This window comes from Dasypus novemcinctus, chromosome 9 (assembly GCF_030445035.2).
Source record: "Dasypus novemcinctus isolate mDasNov1 chromosome 9, mDasNov1.1.hap2, whole genome shotgun sequence".
In the NCBI taxonomy this organism is placed as follows: domain Eukaryota; kingdom Metazoa; phylum Chordata; class Mammalia; order Cingulata; family Dasypodidae; genus Dasypus; species Dasypus novemcinctus.
The window spans coordinates 45,726,772-45,752,472 of record NC_080681.1 but is presented as its reverse complement, the minus strand read 5'-3'; the positions used below and the strand labels follow the sequence as shown (position 1 = coordinate 45,752,472).

Below are 25,701 nucleotides of genomic sequence, written 5' to 3'. Positions count from 1 at the left end.
CCAAATTGGATGGGGAGGTGGTGGCTCAATGTGGAAGATTATGTTATTCCCATGGCAAAATGTTTGCATGTTACGTTTCTTCCAAAGGTATTTCAAGAGGTCGATATTTAATCGTGATGAATTATTGCAACTTTAAAAAATTAATCATGTTAAGGCACTTTAATGAAATGTACAACTACAGTATCTTGGAGTAATCAGTTTAGAGGTAGAGTATTAGCACAATGTAATGCATTTAATCAAGGAAGTGAGAGAAGCACAGACATTAATCTGGGCATTTTATGAAATTCAGGCAACATACTTCAAAGCCTACAGAAAATCTAAAATAGTATTTTATGGTTTGTAATTATTTTAAAAAGTATCTACCAACAAGATTCTTAGCACCTTTACTATAACTGAGTAATTCATTTCTTTAAACTTCTTGGAGGGGGGAATTTTTTGTCATTTAAGTCTACTAATCAGGTTTGTTTTATGAAAGCATTTACCTTTTAATGGGGTCTGTGGAGTCAAGGTATTTGCTTTGAATGCTCAATATGATCGTTGTTGCATGCTAGCTTGCCTTTTGTGTAAATTGACGATGGTAGAAAATGTCACAATAAGCTAACCATAATTCTTTCTTCCTTTTTCTCCTTGCCTACTGTGCTTGCTTTTCCCTTGTATGTATTTTGCTTACTTTTTTAAAAATAGATTTAGTAATAAAGTCTGAGATATATGATACTGAGAATTTAATAAGAATTTTATATGATTAAATATATTTCAACCAAAAAAAGTTAATTTGCTAATTTTTATTGGGGAGGACAAGGTATTAGTATTACCTTATCCTACCCTATCTAAAACCTATCTTTGGGGCGGGGGAGGGGGTGAATGGGCGTTATATTTTGCTGAAAAGGAGGCTTTTTAAATATTTTTAAGATGCATTTTTCTAGAAATAGAAAAACATATACTGAGATATATGATCATATGCATCTAACTTAAATATCTTTGAAAAATTGTGAACATATAAATATTTATTAAATTAGACCTAAACGCCAAGTTGAGTTGTCATTTTTATAAATGTGTTTTCCTGTTTTTATTCTTACCTAATTTGGGTCAATTTAATAATTGAGTTCACATGATAAAATAAATGGGGATGATACACCTATGCATGCATTTATATTTATAGCGTACATATATAAAGTAAAACCTGATAAGAATACTGAATGACTTTGAAAAGGCAAGAGTATGTATAACATGCATTAGTGAAGAGTTTCATTATTTATTCAGGTACACTAAGTGAAGCAACATGCCAACATATTTGTATTGCCTCCTTAATCTACTAAAATGATTGATCCATGTTCCTTTATGTAACATTAGAATCTTTCTCCTGCTAGGTTTTCCTGTTGTGTGTTTCTTTTTATCCAAAGTAGTGCAGCTCTTATTCTTCCTATATTTAGCATCTATTACAAATTCAGTCTTAGACTAATATTCAATTTATTTTAATCTTTTTTCTTTTTTTTCTTGCACATTTTTTTTATGTTTCTTCCGATGCTTAAAATAGAAGTGGAGCAAAAAGGTAAATAATGTATACAGTCTGAACCCCAGCTCCCTGTTATGTGCCTTATGGATGTTAACCTCCTCCCTTCCCTTCCCCTTCAACACATCTGATATTAAAATAATCAGCAGGATCTCATAAATGCACCTCGTAAAGAAGTCGACTGTTTACAATGAATTTGACTGCTAAATCTGGTGATGGGATATAAATTGTGAAGTTGGTGAAGGGGATTTTGTCCTTTCTCTGTTTCCTTTTTCACCCTTTATCTCTTTTTCTGATATCCTTGAATATTTACTTATTATTAAAGTGTCATCTTGCCTGGCTTCCAGAACCCTGTCCATAGCATGCCATGGTTACAGGGTTTCCTGGTTGTTTCATCCACAGCTTTCCTTGTATTTACTTTACTTTTCTCTGTTCCTAATTGTGTTTTCTGAATATTTATGTTTCTTAAATCAATCACCTTTTTTTTCAATCTAGCTTCTTTAAAAGTTTTAAATAAACCTTCACATTGATTTTTCTGTTCTATTTGTTTTCTTTTGGGGCTTTGTTTTTGGGTGCTTATAGGTGGGCTGGGGGATGATACGAAGATTGGACTGAAATGAAATATTGAGAAATAAGTTAAAAATACTCTTATATACAGGCATAAAAAATTTAAAGCATAAATAACCAAATTGTAAGATAAAAACATATCACAAAATTTAAATTGTCAGTTCAATTATGAATGCTCTTAAACTTTGGTTTCTATTTGTGAGAATACATCCTACCCACTTTGTGTGCTGGTACATTGATTTATAATAACTTCAGGAAAGAAGATTATTACTTATATTAAGTATAAAATAATTATACAATTCAGTGTTAAAAATTATTTTTTTTCTTTTTTGATTTATAGTCATTAAAACTTGTGTTTGTTTATATAAGTTTTTTAACTTGGCTTAATTCTTGTCTTTTCTCTGTGACTGTTAGTTTTTGTGTGCCCTGGGACCTTGAAAGCAATTGTGGACTCACCATGTATATATGAAGCTGAACAAAAGGCAGGTGCTTGGTGCAAGGACCCTCTTCAGGCTGCAGATAAAATTTATTTCATGCCCTGGACTCCCTATCGTACTGATACTTTGATAGAATATGCTTCTTTAGAAGATTTCCAAAACAGTCGCCAAACAACAACGTATAAACTTCCAAATCGAGTAGATGGTACTGGATTTGTGGTATATGATGGTGCTGTCTTCTTTAACAAAGAAAGAACAAGGAATATTGTGAAATTTGACTTGAGGACTAGAATTAAGAGTGGCGAAGCCATAATTAACTATGCCAACTACCACGATACCTCGCCATATAGATGGGGAGGAAAGACTGATATCGACCTAGCTGTTGATGAAAATGGTTTATGGGTCATTTATGCCACTGAGCAGAACAATGGAATGATAGTCATTAGCCAGCTGAATCCATACACTCTTCGATTTGAAGCAACGTGGGAGACAGTATATGACAAACGTGCTGCATCAAATGCTTTTATGATATGCGGAGTCCTCTATGTGGTCAGGTCTGTTTATCAAGACAATGAAAGTGAAACAGGCAAGAATACAATTGATTACATTTACAATACCCGATTAAACCGAGGAGAATACGTAGATGTTCCCTTCCCCAACCAGTACCAGTATATTGCTGCAGTGGATTACAACCCAAGAGATAATCAACTCTATGTATGGAACAATAACTTCATTTTACGATATTCTCTGGAGTTTGGTCCACCTGATCCAGCCCAAGGTAAGAATGTTTGTTTGTTAATGTTTATGTCGTTTTGAGAACAGCTTACTTTTAAAGACTTTCTTCTTTTTCTAATTATTTTCCTCCACTGTGGTCTTCCCCTTTTCGTAAAGCACAGAGGATAATGTGGCAAATCATAGTATGTACAGTTTAGCATTATTGTGGTCCAATTTCATTTTCTCAGTTTCTTCATTAAAATGTTGTCTTTGAAAAATTGTAGCATTACTGCTAGTTTTTCTTTGCTAAATATATATTACCAGGTATAAACCTGTTAGCTTTGTTTTTTCCTACCTGACTTCTGCATTGATTATAATCTACAGGCAGACCTTTTAGCTTCTTGGCGCCAGTGGTTAAGAGAAATGTGCGTTAGGAATCCCAGGTGAATTGGTAGGCTTGATGTACAATGCCAGGCATAAATGTTGTGAAGTTTTGGTGTCTGCTCTCTGTGTTAGAGTCATCCCAACTTCTTTCTAGAATGTTACATAAAATTATATATTTTTATTTCCTGAAAAATCAGTGACAGTTTTAATTCAGTATTTTAAAGGATCATTACTTTTGCAAAGTAATGCTAAATCTCGGGAAATATATTTTGGTTTATCAAGTGAGTTCAATTCTGTGGGAAATAATTTTTGAGAGTAAATTAACTGAATATTTCATTAAAACACAATTACTTCATATGTAAGATAATATAGTAACCTATTAATAGATTACTATAGTGATCACTAATTATAAGAATTTTCTATTTGAACAGAGATGTTTGTGTTTTTAAGATCTGAATTAATATTTCAATTTACTTAAATTAAATGGAATTTTCAAATTATTGGGTTACTTCAAATTTTTAAGAACCAGAAAGTTCTTCAGAGTGATTAAATGTCTCTTCATCAGGGTGGAACAGATATTAATATCTTTTTCTTCTATTAAAGAAGTACATATACATACACTATCAATGTATACCCACACATATGGATCTGTGTGCTAAATATTTTCATAGGGGTCAGGCCTTAAAGGCAGAAACTACAGCCTTTTATAATTAAGTTTTTTTATTTGAATCATTATAGAATACCAAAGTACATGTTTTTTGTTCATAAAATATGAGCAATAATGACATATTGACTTAGTGCTGTGTCCCTCAATCCTATCTATAGCATGTAGTTTGGAGTTTATGGCTCAAACCTATTGCAGTAATGTCCCATTGGTCGTTTTCAAAAGTAAATCTTTTAGGATGTAAAATCTTTATTAATAGTATCTTAAATTCATTTATTTTTAAGTTTAGACATAATATTTTTGCTCTTGAAACCATCAATTTGGGTTGATTCATCTATCTCACTTGGTTTCTCAAAAGCCAGTACTGTGCTTCATCCTATAGGTTTGTCAAAAAGCAAACTTTTCATGCACTGATGAAATTTGACATTGTATTGATCCTTATGTTAAGTGTTTTTGTAACCTGTATAAACCTGACAGCTGATATATTTGTCTTTTGTGGCAGTAAGTCCCATCCCCTCAATTAGAAAAAGTGAAAGAAAATACTTTAGAAATTGCAAATCTATAGTCAGAAAACTCTTGAAGAATTGTGAATCAAGTTGAGTAAAGATTCAATTCAACAAAGAATCATTGCCCATCTACTTGGTGCAGAGTACTTTAGTGAATACAGGATACAATGGATATTCATTCTCCAAGTATGGCTTATATTCTAGTAAATAATTTGATCCATTTTGAATGGAAGAGTCTTGGATGATGTAAATGCTTCTTTGGAAAAAACAAGTTAGCATCCTTGAAAGTGAGAACTTAGACATACAGTACAACTGTGTTCCTACAAGTGTGTTTTGTCATCTACAATAGCTATTTATAAATCTTACTAAAACGTAAAAAAAGTTCATATTGACCTCTTATTTTAATCCTTGGTGATAAAAAGTTTTATCTATCTTAAACTTCTCTTTCTGTTGTTTAACCCTTATCCTGTTCTCTACCTCCTTATGATGACTTACTTTTAAATGCTTTTAGAAACTCCTGTCTCTGATCCACAGATACATAGATGTGGGGCTTTGCTGAACTAAATTTAATTCAAACCAAGAAACCACTGTCAGCTTTCCAGAAGAGCCAGGAAACTGATAGTAAAGAGTTATCAGAGATATCAGGTCTTTTTGCCTGTGTCTTAAAGCAATGATTGACTGATTTGGCTAAAATTCACATGGCCAGTGCATGCATAGACTGTGTTATGAAGTTATCCATTACTTTCATCTTTAATTATGGGCTGTTTCACACTATTAGCCTCAATACTTCTCCCAATTTATAAATCCAACCCTTTTTATAACTAACAGCATAAGCATATTATTTCTCTGCTCTGATAATGATTTTCAAATGAATATGTTTTTCCTTTGAATTTTTAGACTACTTTCTGTATAGTTCATTTGTTCCATACCCCTAAATGAAGTCAGTTTTTTCTCTTTCACCTTTTTCTTCTCTGTTGTGGACTTAGAATTTGAATTTTTAGACTACTTTCTGTATAGTTCATTTGTTCCATACCCCTAAATGAAGTCAGTTTTTTCTCTTTCACCTTTTTCTTCTCTGTTGTGGACTTAGAAAAAACCCTTTCAAGTTCTTCTTTTTTTAAAGACTGACAATAAAATTTTACTGCTGGAATGATCAAGTTCTTTTAAAGCTCTTTTCTATTTCTTAATCTGGTTTACTTTAGACTTGCTTACTCTACCTAAAAATTTGATAACCCAAATATTATAGAAAACTGTTGCATTTTTACTTGGCCTTTGACAGATCCTGAGTATTTGTCTTAGACTAATTGTAAGTCAGGCACCTCATTGACTTGAGGGGAATTTTTTAGTAAGAAAGCCCTGTTACATTTATTTACTTACGAAGTGTATACCATAAAGCACTTATTTCCTGAAATATCTTTCCCCTGATAATGAATGCTCAATGAAAGACGATGAGTATTTTTAGACAGTGAATAAAGATAATTTAATAAAGACTCATTTTTGCCTTACTAGGCTACAGACTTACCCTAGATGAAGTTCATTCAATAAACAATAGTGGAGTTTTCTGACCAGGTTGAAGGAAAAATTAGCCATGGTATATATGGATATTGTCCTTAAGCCCTTTCATGAAAGAAAAAACTTACTAAAAATTTTTAAGTTCTTGGTAAACACTACCATGAAAAATTGATCCATTCTGTATATTTTTGCCAAAATTTTCATGGGTACTTATTAAATACACTTACTAGTACCATTTCCAGGTTTCTCTGTACTAAAAAATGATAAATGGTAAGCAGAATGCTAAATCAATTAATCTGGGTGCTTGATGTGGCATCCCTGATAACTCTAGGTTAGAACTTTATAAAATAAAGTTTTGATTTAAGAAATGATTGTTATTCTTATAGAATTATTCTTATAGATTTGCCATGTTTTATAATGCCAGTCATAGGATTGTCTTAAGTATTGAGCCTTTTGTACTGCATACTTTTAATTATGAAACTTTTTATTGTTTATTCTCTACTGCTTTATGTTATCTTTCCATGTCTTTTCTCCTTTTAGAGTTTTAAACAGAACACTTTATCAGTTAATATGTTCCAAATAAGGGCAGTTTGTTTTGTGGGATGTCAGAGTCTATGAAAATCTTTTACCTAGAAAAGTAATATCATAGCATTTGAGAATGTGGACAAATTACCTAAAGTAAATTACTCAATTTCTCCATGCCCCAGTTTCCTCATCTGTAAAAAGAAGATTATCCTTTGTGGTAAGATGATTCATGAATGTTGATTAGCATAGCATCTGGCACATAAATGCTGAATACATAAAGGCTGAGTAAGTGTAAGGTATTATCTTGACCAGATGCTCTCTTGGGACATGTCTCTACCCATGGAAAGAGATACTACTTTTTAAAAATACTGCTGCTTTCTAGTTTCAATATTAGAAACATTGCTTTCTTTCAATTACTTCATTTGTCTGATTAAATATCAACTTGCAAAGTCTAAGCACTTCTAGATGGCACCATCAAGAGTCTAATTTTGCCACTAAAAGTTTACTTTCATGTTTGTTTTTACAGTATTCCAGTAGTTCACTCTTACTAATATTTTTTCATGTTAATTTGATTCACTTTAAACTTCTTATGATGATCAGAAGGTGAAAAGGTATGAAAATATCCATAAAACACATGGAAACATGGCTATAGAATGTTGCATGAAATTTTATGCATTTAATGGTGGTCATTTTATTACCTATCTTAACTCAGTTGTCATGAATCATTACTGAAGCTTAGCTAACAGATCACTAATTGTAGTGTTTTTAATACATATTTCAGTGATGAAATATGTACTAATTAGTACAGTGTCAGGTGATATATAAGTTGGTGTAGCGCTAAACCATATTGCTCTCCCCTTTTTGTTCCTATTCTCTACTTTAAGATTTGATGCAGCAGCAGTTATTTGACACTTCTGCAAAAGATTGTGATGCTTTTGACAAATGTTAATTGAGAAAGCACTGAAAGCCTTGACTGCATTGTAATCAAAAGAAAATTACAGAGGTTTAACAAGATGTCAGGCAAGTGCTTTAAAGAAAAAGACAGGTTTGAATAGGTTTCTGCAGCAGCTGGCTAGGCCTGAAGTTTGACTAACACACATAGGCATCTCTCATGTGGTCAATAAATTATGCCCTGGAAATAAGACCTGTGCTTAAAAAGTTTCTCTTGAGATAGAAGCAAGAAAAGTGTAGAAAGTATATATAGTACACTTACTGATAACAGGAAGTGTGGCAAGAGTCACTACTGAACAACTATGAACAAGCGCACACTAGTTTTTCTGTTGAATTTAGTCTAGTCTCTCAATAGGGTCAGACCAGACTTCTGATATTTGATATAAGACAAATATCAGACCAATACTTATGGACCAAAGCTTAAAATATTAAATACATCTGTGAAAATCAGAACTTGTTTTCTAATGAGTTAGAATGTTCTAGCTTGATTTTTTGTTTTTGTTTTTTTTCTCTTAGGTTTAAAGACAAGGCATAAAACAAGTTAATTCTTTTATAGAGTATTTGGGGAGAAAAGTTATTTTTACAGTTTGTTCTACTCTGAAAATTTAAACATAAGGCTTTAAGAGACTGTAATCTATAAATGTCCATAAAACTTGAGTGTAATCTAGTAGATTTTAAATATATTAAGTGTGTACTGATTTTTTTTGTTTGTTGAATAATTTATGCTAAGAACATTCAACCTAAATATTTTTAGCATAGTGGACTTAACAGTTTGAAAGTAATTTTGGAAGCCAAAAATCACTTTTTAAAAACTAAGAAAACTCTATAATAAATGGCATTATCACCTATTCTGTATTAGGCGGTTTGTAAAATATGTAGGGTTGGCTTCAAATTAGGCATAATTGGAACGAATTTATCTTGAAAAGAGATTAAGTTATACACCTCTACTGGAACTCCTTCGTACCTGTGTTTTCAAAAGTAAATATGCCGGAACAGGAGATGCTTCCTTGTTAAAACATCACAAGCATGACAGGCTTACATTCTGTTTGGATCTAGTTGGCTGATCTCAAGCAGGAATGGCTGCTGGGTAGAAAGATGTTACAAATTAAGTTTCCTATAAGTTGTAGAGTGGATGACTTGAAATTTTTCACTGCTCTGGTGATTATATATAACCATTGGACTTTTAATACTTTGAATTGGGTTGTTTATAGAGTATGATTCATATCAAAGCAGGTTTTTTCCCTAAGTCATTTAGTAGTGACACAGTGCGTTTACTAGATACAGCGATGGATGATACATGATGCAATCATGCTTAAACTATAATATCATGTTTCATTGAGAAGTAAACACATGGAATCATGCAGCAAAAGCTAGAGTAAAACCTAAACTACCATCTCTTAGTCAAGAATATGAATAAATTGGAATAAATGAAGACTTTTATTCTTTCTCCCACTTTACTCTGTTCTCAGTAATTCTGATTTTGTTGGCTTGGGATAGTTGACTAGGTGGGGTTTTGTGTGTCTGTACACACATTCACAGATGCGTGCCTTTGAGTGTGTGTGTGTGTGTGTCTGAGATTAACATACTCATCTTCTTTCCATAGTGCCTACCACAGCTGTGACAATAACTTCTTCAGCTGAGCTGTTCCAAACCACAGTATCAACCACAAGCACTACTTCACAGAAAGGCCCTATGAGCACAACTGTAGCTGGATCGCAGGAAGGAAACAAAGGGACAAAACCACCTCCAGCAGTTTCTACAACCAAAATTCCTCCTGTAACAAATATTTTTCCCCTGCCAGAGAGATTCTGCGAAGCCTTAGAAGCGAGGGGGATATGGTGGCCTCAGACACAAAGGGGAATGATGGTTGAACGACCGTGTCCCAAAGGAACAAGAGGTATTCCTGTCAAATACCACCCACACTTTTTTAACTTTAATAAATAGGCCTTAAGTTATAGCCAAGGGATTTTATTTACAATGGCTAAATTTATTATGTTTGCCACTCTGGTAATACAGGGGCATCTGACAGCTTAAAGATTTTTAACTGCTGGGTCAGGTGCTGAATTCCTCACCCTCTCAAAGACCTGGGTCAAACCTGAGGTTTTTGCCAGAGGCCCCAATGAGGAAGGCTTCCCTACAGCTGCCTTTCCCATTACAAACTTCACTTTGGATGAGCCCCGAGGAAATTGGAATTCAAGAGCTTTTTGTTTGTTTGCAGTAAAAGTCTCCTATTTCTATGCTGACTTTTTATTTACTATTTACATTCTGCATTATACCCTGCTTTTTGTCAGTTACTGTCAACTGCTTCCACTAGGGTATTCAAAATTTAACACACAGAGCAGGATCATCATCATAGCTGACTTCCCTAGTGCATGCAGAAAAATGGTTTCAATTTCACTGTTGTTTTCTGCATCTGTTTTAGGAACTGCCTCGTATCTCTGCGTGGTTTCCACTGGAACATGGAACCCTAAGGGCCCCGATCTTAGCAATTGCACCTCACACTGGGTAAATCAGCTGGCTCAGAAGGTTGGTTGGAACCTTTTAAATATGATACACATTGGTGATTAAGGGCTTTAACTTCTAACGTAAATAATTTAGCTTTGTATGCTCAAACCAGTTTCATTGCTCTTTGTTTAGCATAAAAGTAAAAAAAAAAAATATGCATATTTAGGTCTGTAAACTATTTATTGAAAGTTAAACTTAAACATATGTTTTGTGGTATGCTGTTTTCTGTGTTACACTTTTTAATGAGTACATGCTTGCTTAATTTCATATTTAGTTTGTTCAGTTTCTTTTGATGTTCATAAGACAAATAGTGCATTGGCCTACTAAATCAAATATCAAGTTTGCAACTGAATCCAGAGTGCACGCAGATGTTTATATCACAGATGATTGATAGAATAAGTAAAAAATGACTTTAAAAGATACTAGTAACTTTAATATTACAGTTTAATGCAGTACCACTGTTAGTTTCTCTTCTCTCATCTACCTAAATTCTGGATCATTGAAATAAATAAATGGATTTTAAAATAGCAGTTTAAAAGCAGTGAAATAAGAAAGCTGAATGAAATTCTTTAAAAAGGGTCTTTGTTTTCCTTTTTGTCCTTTTGTTTCTTTTAAATGTCTCTTAAGAATTTCCTTTGTGTGCTAAGGATCTAAGAACCTTTAATCTTCTGAGATGAAGAGAAAGTTATTGATCTCAATTAGTTGCAGATTTTGACATATTTGCAAATATTTTTTTTCACCACAACAAAGATACTCAAGGAGAACTATAAGCCACAAACAGAACAAGAAATCTTAGTGAGATAATATAAATTGTCATTTCAGATCCGAAGTGGAGAAAATGCTGCTAGTCTTGCCAATGAACTGGCTAAACATACCAAAGGGCCTGTGTTTGCTGGGGATGTGAGTTCTTCTGTGAGATTGATGGAGCAGTTGGTGGACATTCTTGATGCACAGCTGCAGGAACTGAAACCTAGTGAAAAGGATTCAGCTGGACGGAGTTATAACAAGGTAGGGTAGAAATGTTCTGTTTTTTTTCAGTTAAGCATTTTCTATGGCAACTCTGGATTATTCTAACATTTGGCTGCCAGACACCTTGCTCCCTTTATATGCATACCTAGAAACACAACTTTTAATTTGGTTCATTTTCCTAGAAAGAATTATAGTTGAGAAAGAAGCAACAACAAATGATGTAACTAATGTCAGTTACCTGAAGGAGATTTTAGTTGGTGGCAAGTTTTGTAGGTCTATTTGTGGTCAGTACTCTCACTTTAGAAGAATTCATTATCTGTATTTGGAGAAATTAGGTTTTATATAATTGATATATTATGTATTAGCTCCTTCTGGTTGCAGTGAAATTATGACACATACAGGATTACTAGTCATTGAAATACTGCTTTAAGTGACAGATCTTGGGGAGAGGGGTGAGTTTTTCTCTCCAGGAATATATTGTATCAGTGCTATTAATTTTTCCTACTATGAAAAAAAAATGATAGTTTCAGAATGACATGAGTGTTTATATGAAATTCATATGAATCCAAAATCTGTGGCTTATTGTTCTATAGGGTTAAAAATATAGACTTTTTTTTTTTTAATCCACAATATATATTTTGTCTCTAGTTTTACACCTAAAAATTATAAATGAGCAATATTGGCAGTTAGCATAAGCTCACAGAGATCCAGAGGACAACTATACATAATAAACTTTGAGCTCAGGAATACCAGCTTAATTTCTGAGGATTTCTTTTTTCCTCATTTTCAACAGATAAAAATCTAACCTCTGATTTTCTTTTCTTTTACAAAAAAGCTCCAAAAACGAGAGAAGACATGCAGGGCTTACCTTAAGGTATCTCTCCTGTGCTGTCACCCTGCTTTCTCCCTTCTTCGGCTACCTGCCATGCTTTAACATCTTGCTGCATGATCCAATGTATTTCAGTCTTTGATAATTATATAATGTGCCCCATATCAGCTGTACAAACGTTGGCTATTCACAGGTATATTACTCTCAGAATAAGCAAATATTTTATACTTTTTCCCATTCACCCAAAAGTATAAGAACTTTAATGAAATACTCTCTGAATTGGAAAATAATTACATAGTCAGTGTTTCCTGTTGTCATCTTTTGGACTAAACAACAAGTAAAACAGCTATGATATATTCTTGGCAGTTTATCATATCAAAGACTGTGCGGTCATAATGTATGTGCATGAAAAAGCCACTATTCTCTTATCTCTGTGGTGTACTTTTAAATAAAATAAAAAAAGACTTTGTACTGAAATTTTTAGGCATTATTTTCAAGAAGCAGGTTGCTATGGGGGGATGGGTTAAAAAGAAATATAATTAATGTGACACTGTTATCAGTGTTTTTTACCCAGCTTTTAGGACTAGAAAGTCACTGTTGGACTCAGACTCTATGTCAGTTTTTTCTCCTTGGTGATATATCCAAGTAATAGGAAACATGCAAGAGCTAATAGTGGAATTATATCGTGCGAGTTCTGTGATGGGTCAAAACATTAATATCAAATTGCATTGTTTTGTTCTGGGAATTTTAGAGGTTGCTTTTGGGCGTCATTATTTTTTCACTTTAGTCTTCTGGGGACCATGTTCATGATAAACATTGAAGAACTGATCCACATATATATGATAAAACAGAAGCACTTTTGTAGTTTCATTGGACAGAGGTTATTCCAAAGCCAGACTTCACCAATTTTGTTTGGCAAGATCTAGGAAAAAAAGAACGGCATGTTCCCACTTAGTAATACACGTTGTCGAACCTGAGAATTTTCCAAGAAAAGGTGGTGGGAGAGTGTTTTTAAGTAGTAATGTTCTGAAACTTCCTTTTTAGACTGGTTAATGGGGGCAAAGAAGTAACTGCTGAGGTGTATAGAATTTTTCATATCAAATTTTTAGTTCACCTTTAAGGTATTGGTTAATGTGTGAAATGTAATAATTGGTATTTTGCCCAGGATATATGTCTCAGTGGGAAAAGAATAGCCTTTTTTCTTTGGCAAGGAGAGACTACTTCATGAATATGATTAGGCTAATGATCATTTTGATCCCACTAGAAAAGTACAAATGGTAATAAATAAAGGAATGTTTCAAATTAATAAAACCATGTCATCAGCAAGTTATGTGTATACATAATAAATTTCAGCATGACCTTAATTTCTGACCAGTGTCATTTTCCGTATGTCTCACATGAGCTCTGTTAACATTAGACTAATAAAGCTCCTTAAATTACAAATCAGAAGCAGACTTGCACTATGCAAATGAAGTGAGTTCCCACTTTGCGACGGAGAGTTCATTTGTAAGTTAGATTAGAGGCTCCATTCTGTATTTTTTGGTGACTAATGAATCTGGCCTCAGCAGACCAATTCCTGTTCCACTCTAGTTAATGGCTGCAGCAGTATCAGTGTGAGCATTTTGACTAGTCTCTATCCCATTAGAGAGAGAAAAAAGCGTTTAACGCCACTTGGAAGTATCTTCCACCTGTCAAGAAGGTCGTGGTGGTTCACAAGGCAGGCAGAACAAGGATATTAAGATGAATTAGACTAATCTTATAACTTTTCCCCCTGCTCATTTCAATACAGTACCTCAAACTAGCAATTTTTGTTATACTTTGTTCAGTGTATGTTCCCTCTCCCCTCCGGTGAGTACAAATAGATCAAACTATTTATATATAGTCTTAATGACACATTATGGGATAAACAATGATTTCAGCTATTTAAGGCATAGTCAGTACACAGCTACAGCAAATATTGGTCTAAGAGCCTGCTTTCAGTTGATTAGCTGGTCATTCTCATTGGGTTCTATTTTTATCTAATGTCATGTTGCATGCTAATAAACTTAATATATGAATATATAAACAGATGCTTATTAAGACTATTTTGCTTTATTCTTTTCATTAAATTTTCAGTATGATATCTTTAAAATATGACCTTTGTTTATGAATTAAGTTATACTGTGTTAGCTGGAAGGGAAATTGGAAGAGTAAAAATGTTTATGGACAATTTATAAACTTCAAAAATCACTTTTTTTTCTTGACAGATGATCTACTAAGTAGACTATAAGTTAAAATTTTGGTTACTCTTCATATTCCAAAAGGCAATATAGTTTAATTTTCAAAAATAAATATTAGTCTACTCCATTGATATGAGCCAAGGTTTCCTATTTAGAACATTTAAGTCTTAAAATTATAAATAAAATTGATTTAGTGGTTGTGACAATACATCTCAGTAATGCATCAGCTTAAGAGCTGACACTACTTGTATTTCTCTTCAACAATTGAGGTGTGATTAGATAAACAGAAACAAGCATCTTTTCTACTTTTACTCTGCATTTAGTCATATTTTGAAATGATTAGGTATATTTTATTTGTACTTTGTTTAATATACAATATACAAAATAGACAAATAAAACAAAGTACAACATTAGATAAATGTTGGCTTGATATTCTTCTATCTTGAAATAAATGTAAATCATCCTGACAGTTAAATTTTGCTATAGTCACTAGTCAGTGATTGAAAATCACATTAGTACTAGAAGCAGTCAAAACTAATGATAGTTTTCTAATGGATGCAGGCAATTGTTGACACAGTAGACAACCTTTTGAGACCTGAAGCTTTGGAATCATGGAAACATATGAATTCTTCTGAACAAGCACATACTGCAACAATGTTACTTGATACACTGGAAGAAGGAGCTTTTGTCTTGGCTGACAATCTCTTGGAACCAACGAGGGTCTCAATGCCCACAGATAATATTGGTAAGTGATTCTGTTATCATATTTCATGTTGACTTAGGATAAGGGTTCTTAACCCAGGGGTCCCTGGAAAGATTTCAGGGTATCAGTGAGCTTGAATTGAAAAAAAGCAACTTATTTATTTTCTCTGACGTCTAACTGAAATCTAGCACTTCCTTCACTTAAGAATGTATGCAATAAAGAAATTACAGTAGTATTCATTTCATTTGACAGGCAAAGGGGTCCATGGAACAAAAGGGTTAAGAACTACTGACCTAGAAGATAGCTGTTTAAGAGAATGGCATTTCCATTCTGAATCAGTTGAGTTATTTTCCTATACCAAATTTCTCTTATCAAATTATTTTTGCCTATTAGGAAGAAAAATTCTTGATCACACCTTGCAAAATTAATGCAAAAACCTAAATATATTTTATATACTTTTAAAAGTTGGTTTTATGTGGTTTTTCTTTCATTTGGAAAATCAAAGAAAGAAAGTGTTGAGAGCTTAAATGCCAGAATATGGATTACTTAAGTAATAAAAGTGCTTTCTATGGAACTGTGGTAAATGCTTTTCCATTTTCTATAATATATTCCTAATGAATTTAAATTACTTTCTGGAATGTGTTCTCCCAGTCAAATATTTTAGGCACACAGAACTTGAGCCAAATGTTTGTATTAAATACAACAGCCTTCAGGTGAAAATGAGGTCAGTCAACTACGTCTCCCATAATGCAGAATGTCCATGCTTCATAGGTTGCAAAATAGCTGCAGATATTTTTGAAGCATAATTTAGAATTTAAATGCTAGCACTGAGAATTAGGATTTCACTTTTGAAAAGATATGAAAGAAGTAGAGTAGATTGGATTAATTTAGTTTTACTAATTTGGAATTGCTGGTTATTCAGTGAGGCTAAGTTAAGTTGAGATTTACAGTATCCCTTAGTAATAAGTTTCCGAAGTATACATGTAAAATAAAAGGGGGAGAAATTTCACAGACCACTCTTCCACCAAAAAAAAAAAAATGCTAACTTCATTTAGGGCATGAGGTACTGAAATCTTGCTTTCTCCAATCCCATATCTTGTAGCCTACTTGTGCCTTCAGGTCATGCAACTTTATATAAAATGCAGAATAAAAGAGTATAGAGGAAATGGATATTAATTAGAATGTGATTAATACCTGGATTTAAATTTTAAACCTAAAATCTATTTTAAATAACTGAATTTTTAATGGAAAATATTAAAATCATTTTTTCTTATTTACTCTGAAGTTTTTGGGGATGATAAATCATTCTATAATGTCAAACTAAGTGAAATTGAGAAATATTTGACTTTCCATGATCTGAAATACCATTAACAATGAAACTATATTCTTTCCTAGTCTTAGTAGTTATACAAAATGAATAAAGCTCTCTCTTTTCGTCTAAAGCTTTCATTTTGAGGCTGATTTAATTACTGGTCTATTAAAATTCCTAATATATGTTTATTAAAGAATAATTATCAAATATTTCCACTTCATACCTTTAAGGATAAAGGAGTGTGAACTTGTTCATGGAAGCTCTCTAACTTGCTTAAAGAATAAGTCATAGAAATTATTACTTGAAGTAGTATACTGCGACCTCAATTTGATTTTTAAATCTTATAAAGGGTTACATATCCTTGAAATTTCCCTCATCTTCTCCTTCAAATCTGTGAGAAAATTTAATGGGCCAAGATGACTTTCAGTGATACCATCAACCTCACATATGTAGAACACACTGGATTTTACACTATATTATACATTACATACATTATGCAAAAATAATATTCTGAACTTAATGTATCCATATACTAATCACCCAAAATTTTCAATATAGAAACATATGTTTTAATTATCTTTTTCTGATATCTTAAGGTATAAATAATTTTGTGCATAAAAATGATACATGATTTTAGTATAAGGCAAACATTCAACTGCTAGGACTTTTTATTGCTTTCTTTTCAGACATAGAACTAAAATAGCCTGTATACCCTTTATGCCCTTACTCTTGAAGCTTTTATCTAAATTTAGGGCATGACTGCGATATCTTTGGTTATTTAAAAAATATGATTTCTTCTTTAGTGGTTTCACTTTTTAAAAAATTTTCTTTCTTTTTAAAGATAAGTAGATCACACAAAATGTTATGGTAAAAAAACATAAGAGGTTCCCATGTACCTTACTTCCTCCTCCCCCCCCCCCCACTTCTCCCACATCAACATCCCCTTTGATCAGTGAGGCACATTCATTGCATTTGGTGAATACATCCTGTAGCACAGCCACACTACATGGACTGTAGTTTACATTGTAGTTCACACTCTCCCTCAGTCCATCCGGTGGATTATGGCGGGATAAACAGTGTCCTGCATCTGTCCTTGCAATATCGTTCAGGACAACTCCAAGTCCTGAAAATGCCCCATATCATACCTCTTCCTCCCTCTCCCTGCCCGCAGCTACTCCTGTGGCCACTGTCTCCATATCAATGATAAATATCTTCCATTGCTAGAGTCACAGCAGTTCTATAGTAGAATACCAGTAAGTCCACTCCAATCCATTTTATATTCCTCCATCTTATGGACCCTGGGGTGGTGATGTCCATTCTCCCTCTAAATTGAGAGGGGCCTTGGATCCCACGTGGCTGATGGATGCGATTTTAGTTTAACTGTTTAGCATGACTTAACCCTTAAAGTACAGTGGCCCCATAAAAATGGCATAATTATATCTGATTGTAGCTTTTAAAAATCAACTGAGATATAATTTATATACAATTAAAGCATCTGTTTTAAGTGTACAAATTGAGTTTTGACGGAGGTATATCCATGTAACCAACACCACGGTCAATATTTCTATCACCTCAAAAGGGTCCCTTCACAATCCTTTGCAGCTTACTTCCAACCCCTATCCCCAGGCAACCTTTGATCTGCTTTTTGTCACTATAGATGAGTTTTGCCTTTCCTAGAACTTCACATGAATGGAATCATACAGTATGTATTCTTTTGGTCTGGCGTCTTTTACTCAGAACAACATTATTAAGAATTATCTAGGGCGGCAGACTCGGCCCAGTGGTTAGGGTGTCTGCCTATACCACATGGGAGGTCCGCGGTTCAAACCCTGGGCCTCCTTGACCCGTGTGGAGCTGGCCATGTGCAGTGCTGATGCACGCAAGGAGTGCCCTGCCACGCAGGGGTGTCCCCCGCGTAGGGGAGCCCCACGCACAAGGAGTGCGCCCTGTAAGGAGAGCCGCCCAGCACGAAAGAAAGTGCAGCCTGCCCAGGAATGGTGCTGCACACATGGAGAGCTGACACAAGATGACACAACAAAAAGAAACACAGATTCCCGTACCGCTGACAACAACAGAAGCAGACAAGTAAGAGACGCAGCAAACAGACCCAGAGAACAGACAGCTGCGGGGGGGGGGGGGGGGGGGGATAAATAAATAAATAAATCTTTTAAAAAAAAAGAATTATCTGCATTGCTGTAAGCACTAGAAGTTCTATCCGTTTTATTGCTGAGCATTGTTTCTTTGTAAGGACATAACACAATTTGTATATTCATTAATTATTGAACTTTCGGGTTGTTTCCACATTTTGGTTTTTATTAACAAAGTTGCTATTTCCCAAGTGGTTGTACCATTTTATACTCAGAACAACAATGTATACAAGTTCTAGTTGCTCTCCATCCTCATCAGCAATTAGGATTGACAACATTTTTAATTTTAGCCACTTTAGTCAGTGTGTAGTAGTGCACTGTGGTTTTATTTTGTATTTCTATGATGACGGAATTACATTTTTTCTGATAACTATTGACCTTGTTTTCATGTCCTTATCGGGCATTCTTTCATCTTTTAGTGTCCATGCAAATCTTTGTCCATTTTTAATTGGTTGTCTTCTTAGTAATGAGCTATAAAGATTCTTTCTATATTCTAGATAAAGTCCTTTGTCAGATATTCTTTTCATTTTGTTAATAATATATTAGGAAGATAGGAAGTTTTTGATTTTGACTAAAAAATCCCCTTACCCAGCTTCAACACCATGTAGCTAATCCTGTTTCACCAATATCCCTTACTGCTCTATTACTTTACAGCAAACCCTGACATCATAGGATTATTTCTATAAATACTTGAATATGTATGTCATTAAAAATACTATTATCACATTTTAAAACAAACAGTAGTTTCAGAAAGTAACAAGCATGTGTTCAAATTAACTTGATATTTGTCTGTTAACATTGGATTGTTTGAATTGAATCAGGATATGAGCAAGTCCACATACTATATGTTGCTTGAGTTTTTTTTAAATTAAAAATCATTTCTCCCTTTTCCCATTCTTCTTGCTGTTGGTCCTTATGCCACTGCAGACATTCGTGCTTCTAATACATTTAAAGCTATGTGGACTCTTGAAAAATACCCTACTTTTTTTAAAACCTTTTTTCATTTTTGTTGAAGAAGCCAGGTATGTGATTTGTCCTATAGAATTTCTCATAGTCTGTATTTGGCTTATTTCATCCCTATTGTGTCACTTAACTATCCTTGGTACATACTGATAGAGTTAAATGCTTCATCAGGTTCAGTTATTTTTTTGTTTTTTCTGTCAAGTCCTTACTGTTGCAACATACCTGTCATTGGCATGCGTGGTGGTTTGAAGATATGTGTATCTCAGAAAAACATATTCTTACACCTAATCCATGCCTATGAATATAAACCCATTGTAAGTAGGACCTTTTGATGAGGTTATTTCAGCTAAGTGTCGCCCAGCCCAATCAGGATGGTTCTTAAACTTATTACTCTCAGAGTCCTTTGTGAACAATTGAATTCAGACATGAGAGTAAAAGTCACAGGAAGCAAGAAGCTCAACATAAAAGGAACCTGGAAAAAAAAGAGAGACCAGGAGAAACTGCCATGTGCCAAGCTAAGGACCAAGAATCTCTGGCAGCCAGCCCTAGGCCATCACAGTCCTTGGGAAGAAAGGATTGCCCTGATGACACCTTGATATGGATTTTTCCCAGTCTTAAACAATGAGAGAATTAAATTCCCATTGTTTTAACTGACTTATTTCATGGTATTTGCTTAACCAATCCAGGAAACTAAAATAGCATTTCATGTTATGTTATCTTTCTTTGTAATCTTCAGATTAGTTATACAGTTTAGATGTTATCAGCATGATTCAGCTATTACAAAATTCCATATTGAGTGCTTTCCTAATGGAGTTAGCCAGTGTGATTGTAACCATCAATTTTAGGATTAGCTATATTGTGGTAACTAAAATTCCAGAGTCCCAGCAACTTAAAACACCAATTGTTTTTTAATTCTCCTTCATGTTATGTGACCACTGAGGCTGTGCTTTGACTCTGTTCCATGTCAACTTCATTTCTGCTTCATGTTATCTTTACCCAAGGACCCAGGCTGATGGAAGAGCACCTACCCAGAACAATGCTGGTCTTGTGGCAGAAGTCATAGTTTTCTTATATGCTCTCCTACTGTTCTTCCATTAAAAATCTGCATACAGCATTGATTGTCATGAGGCTCTTGGTGGTTCTCCTATCAATCAACTATATTCACTTTCAGGAGGTCTCTTAGACGAAGCATGTCTTAAGGCATACAGAAAGTATAAAGAACAGCATAAACATTGGCCACCTTCCCGAGTCACTTCTTAGTATTTTATCATATTTTAGAAAGAAATAGTTATAGATAATGTATTTTCCTTATGAGCAGACTTTTCATATTCATGCCTGCTGATGTGCATCTGTAGTTCATTAATTTGATCTATTAATTTGTTCATTAATTTGATCTCTCTGTGAATGTACCACAATTATTTAACCTGATAATAGGCACTTTAATGACTTAGACTTTTTTGCTGATAGAAGGAAAACTGGTAAAAAGGTTTATATTGTCTCACTTATATTTGTGTCTTTCTTGGCACATACATACACACACATACACATATACACACTCACATCCAGAAATAGAATTTTTGAGTGATAAAACAGACCTGTCTTTAGTTGACTAAATACTGTCAAATTGCAACTCATCTCTTCATTTGTAGTTCTCTGTGCTTTCTGGATAACTACTTCTTAGGAGGATTATATGGTTTACAAATATTTATTCTTTTTGTGTCTTTTCTTTTTTTACTTTGTATATGGTAGCTTTTGCAGATTAACAAAGTCAAATTTATCAGCTATTCTCTTTAGGGTTGGTGCTAAAGAGGGTTCAGTATCCTTTTCAAGGGTTAGTATCTTTCTTAATAATATTTTCCCTACTTTGAAGCTTTAAGTTTCTTATGTTTACTTTAGAAATGGATTTTTTTTGCCTTTTTACTTTTCTGTCTAATAATCCACTTGAATTTTTTTGTTGTTTATGATATGTGGGAGGGATCTCATGTAATTTTTTTCCATATAAATAACTAGTTGTCTTATTAATTTTAGTGCCCAGAGTCCCAGAGACAGATAAAGTAGATACAACCCCAAGTATTGGTTCTTCTGAGGGCTACAGAGACCCACAGGTTCTATGGTCATGGCAGATGGAGTTCAGTGCCATGTCAGTTGTCCCTACTTTGGAGTTTGTGTTTCTGTGTGATGGAGCTGGACTTATATGTGATCTTTGTCCACAAGTCTCTCCTGTTACTTTTACCGGAACTGTAGTTGGTGCTGGGGTTTAATGTATACCCAGGGGACCTGAATCTCTGGACTGACCATGTGATAGCCAGGCCCTGAGCCTCAACAGACTTGCAATTCCTACACTCTGGTTTATTGGACTTACCCCACTCATCTAACATGGAGGTGAAGAAGGTCAACCACCACACCAGGGAGCCAAGAGTGCCTACAACTGAAAGCAGGAGGATTGCATCCAATATCCATGTGGAATCTAAGCCCCTTCGTGATATAGATGTGGAGTGGACACAACCGTTCTAAGGTCCACAGGATGGAGGAATAGAGTATGGATTAGAGTGGACTTACTGATATTCTTTTCATGAGCTATTGTGATTAGTAATCGAAGAAAATGTGGCATTGGTGTGGAGAAAGTGGCCATGGTGGCTGCTGGGGGTAGGGAGTGGGAGGAAGAAATGTGATGTGGGGGCATTTTCGGAACTTGGAGTTGTCCTGGGTGGTGCTGCAGGGACAGTTACCAGACATTGTATGTCCTCCCATGGCCCATTGGGTGGACTGTGGGAGAGTGTGGGCTATGGTATGGACCATTGACCATGAGGTGCAGTGGTGCTCAGAGATGTAATCACCAAGTGCAATGAATGTCTCATGATGATGGAGGAGGTTGTTGTTATGGGGGGAGGGGTAGGGTGAGGGGCGTGGGGGAAAGTATATGGGAACCTCATATTTTTTTAATGTAACATTAAAAAATTAAAGACAAAAAAAATTTTAGTGCGTAATCCATTCCTTCTCCCAATTACTTGTTTTGTCATTTCTATCTTAAAGCAAATGTCTGTACATGTTAGTAGGGTCTGTTATTGTTCGCTTTTTTGTTTTAGTAATGTTAATACCTGGTAAGGCGAGTCTTTCCTATAGAATTGTGTTGGCTGTTTTTTTGGTATCTCTCTTCCATGTGACTTTAAATCAGTTTTGTCAAATTTCACACACCCCAAAAAAATCTTGCTGTAATTTTAATTTGAATTAGATTGAATTTGTAAATTAATTCTGAATGAATTGCCATTTGTCTGTTGAGTACTTTCAAATGAGAACGTGATATAATTCTTTTATTATTATGTCTTCTAATAAAGTTTTCTTTTTTTCTTTAATATCTTACACTTTCTAAATTAGGTTTTATTCCTAGGTAACTTACAGCTTAGTTTTTATTGTAAATGGTATCTATTTTTAAATCATATTTTCTAATTATTTGTTACTTTATGTATAGGAGAATAGTTAATTTTGCTGTATTGCGAGCAACCTAGCTAAATTCTTATTAGTTCTTATAGTTTGTCTACAGAATCCCTTGTGCTTGCTCTCTAGTTCATTATATTCTCTTTGACAAGTGATAAGTTTGTTTTTTTCCTTCTAGTCTCTATGATTGAATTTTTCTTGATTTTTTTTCTCTGTTGACTAGACCCTCTAGTATTATGCTAACTAATGTCTGTGATAGTGATCATTCTGATTTTAAACTTTTTTCTGTTAATAACTCTTATCTTTAATTTCTTAGTTTAGTAAATTACATTAATACATATGCTAATGCTTTCTCTTCTATGCCTTTTTGAGTTTAACTCCGTTTAGTTATATATCAAGGCAAAGAACTTTGTCTAATTTTCATAAGTTAGAATAACATTTGTTTCCTTGTGCTGTTTTATGCTTCTAGGTTATACAGTCTTCTGAAATAAGTTGGGAAGCATTCCTTTTATTTTCTGGAGCTATTTGCATACAATTCAGTATGTAGTTAACTGTCAATTAATTTCCTTTAATATCTTAGAACTATTGTTTTTGTTTTGTTTCCTTTAGTCAATTTTTTTTTCTAGGATAATTTCCTCTCTGTCCACTTTAAACTTATTGGTATGAAGTTGATTATTGTACCCCCTTATGGTTTAAGAAAATCTACGTTTTAGATATCAAACAAATTATATTTTTCTTTACTATTGATATAGATTATTAAACTCTTATTGGTAAATAGCTGTTGAATGAAATTAACAGTTTATAGATAAGTATGCATGTAGTGAAATGAATTTTTTTTTTACATCTATATATAGAATTTTTCATGAGAACAAATTATTTTCTTCAGTGGTCTTGTCTTTTGTCTTGTTTTAAAAATAATTGAGAGTCCCATTGTGTATGAGGAAGAGGCAGTATATATTAGAAGTATATTTTTGTCCCACTTTCCAACCATCCTCAACCCTACACACAGGGAATCTGGTGTGAGAAGAGATGATCCCACTTATCTGTCTGCTTAATCTTTCCAATCTTATCAATAAAATAAGTGTTCCAACAGCTTCTGAAGATTACACAATTCCAGGACATATTTTACTCTCTGTTTAAACTCGTATTTCAGGGAGGGGCTTAACATGGGGACTACAGTTATATCTATATTTATTTTATAAAACAAATTTGAGAAATTTTAAAAAATAATATAGGTGAGTTACACTATAATGGTATGAGCTCATCTTTGTAAAAAGAAAAGGGCAAGTAAATTCATCAATCCTATTTGTGTGTGTAGTTGGGCATATGTGTATCTGGTAAAGTGAGTCTTATATATACACATACATAAACATAAATGTTTGTCAAAGCATAAAAATAGTTATGCAAGGATACATGCTATGAGAAAAGGTGAAATTCAGAGGAAGAAATATATGACCTCTATTGCATTTTTATTAAAAATATGTAACACCTTAATTCAAATATCAGAATTTAATAAAGTTTTCATATAATTCCCTTCATTTCATCAATAAAATGATATACTAATTGGTAGTATGATAGCTAAATTCAGTAGCAACAATACTTTCCCATTTAAAGAAAATTAAATGAATATTGAGGTAAAGTATTGCAATCTTTATTGGAATAGCAGACAGTACTTATAAAAGTTGATGGCAGTTACTATCAATTATAATTTTGAAATGAAATTAAAACAACAGTAGCCTTCTTGATCAGATAAATGTTCTTAATATTTTCCTTACATGTTTTCAATTTTGCTACTGATCTTAACTTTTGAATTAGATTGCAGCAGTTGGCAAATCTTTTATGTAAAGGTCCAGATAATATATATTTTAAGCTTTGCAGGCCAAGCAGTCTCTGTTGCTGCCATTATAGCACTAAAGCAATCCTAGAAAAGAATGAATATGGCTGTATTCCAATAAAACTTTATTTACAAAAACAGGCAGTGGGCCAGATTTGACCCATGAGCCTTATTTTCCCTGACTCTAAGGGTTGAGTATGTAAAGACTGATAGTTAATAATGGGACTTAATTGGAATTTTAACATAATGCCAGACATTTTCTCATAAATATACTTGGTTGATCAGAGTATTTTTAGAAGTTAAAGTCTGTTATTGTAAATTTTCTGTATTTAATCTTACATATTAAAGTGTATCATATGTAAGGACATAGATATATACATGCAGTAAAGGCATCCAAATTATACTTCCTCTTTACTCTTACCACAACCAAGTAGTGCTCATTGAAAAGTCATTTAATTTAATGATTTAAATGAAATCCTGAAGTAGTATAAATTCATGCACTATTCACATTTAAAGGCTATGAGTGTGAAATTAGTTCATGACAAAAAGGATATAAAAATGTGAAGAAACAGTTAATATGATTATGCAAAAATTTTTAGAGAAGTCATGGTTTACTCGTAGTGTAATTTAGTTTTTGTTTTATGGTATTGTTGAAATCTACTGGTAAAGTTTTATAATAGAAGGAAAAAACAGTATTTTCCACACAATTATCATTTGCATCTTTATATTAAACTTTTTAAAAAGCATTTTAGCTTTTAAAAATATTTTCCTCCTTTATTCTTTCATTCAGTTCTGGAAGTTGCAGTACTGAGTACCGAAGGACAAGTCCAAGACTTCAAATTTCCTCTGGGCATCAAAGGATCAGGCAGCTCAATCCAGCTCTCTGCTAATACTGTCAAACAGAACAGTAGGAATGGTAAGATGCAGCATATTCTTTTAAAAATTGACAGTTTTATTCGGTTAAGCCTATTTATTCCTGAATGCTGAGTATTTGAATCTTAATATAAGAAAAAGG

General features: G+C 33.7%; 1 protein-coding gene across 26 annotated transcripts in view; it reads left to right on the top strand.

Annotated features, from left to right (window-relative positions):
* The window catches only part of ADGRL2 (adhesion G protein-coupled receptor L2), a 653,868-nt gene that overhangs the window by 602,454 nt on the left and 25,713 nt on the right, over positions 1-25,701 (top strand). For 13 of the 26 annotated variants that reach the window (XM_058303275.2, XM_058303285.2, XM_071217326.1 and 10 more), the window contains 7 exons: positions 2,492-3,292; positions 9,374-9,667; positions 10,193-10,296; positions 11,098-11,283; positions 12,080-12,118; positions 14,854-15,037; positions 25,477-25,602. In XM_058303275.2, the coding sequence (XP_058159258.1) occupies positions 2,492-3,292; positions 9,374-9,667; positions 10,193-10,296; positions 11,098-11,283; positions 12,080-12,118; positions 14,854-15,037; positions 25,477-25,602 (1,734 nt within the window). The remainder of the gene's footprint in view (positions 1-2,491; positions 3,293-9,373; positions 9,668-10,192; positions 10,297-11,097; positions 11,284-12,079; positions 12,119-14,853; positions 15,038-25,476; positions 25,603-25,701) is intronic. The other 13 variants (XM_058303287.1, XM_058303302.1, XM_071217328.1 and 10 more) reach the window with 3 other exon arrangements.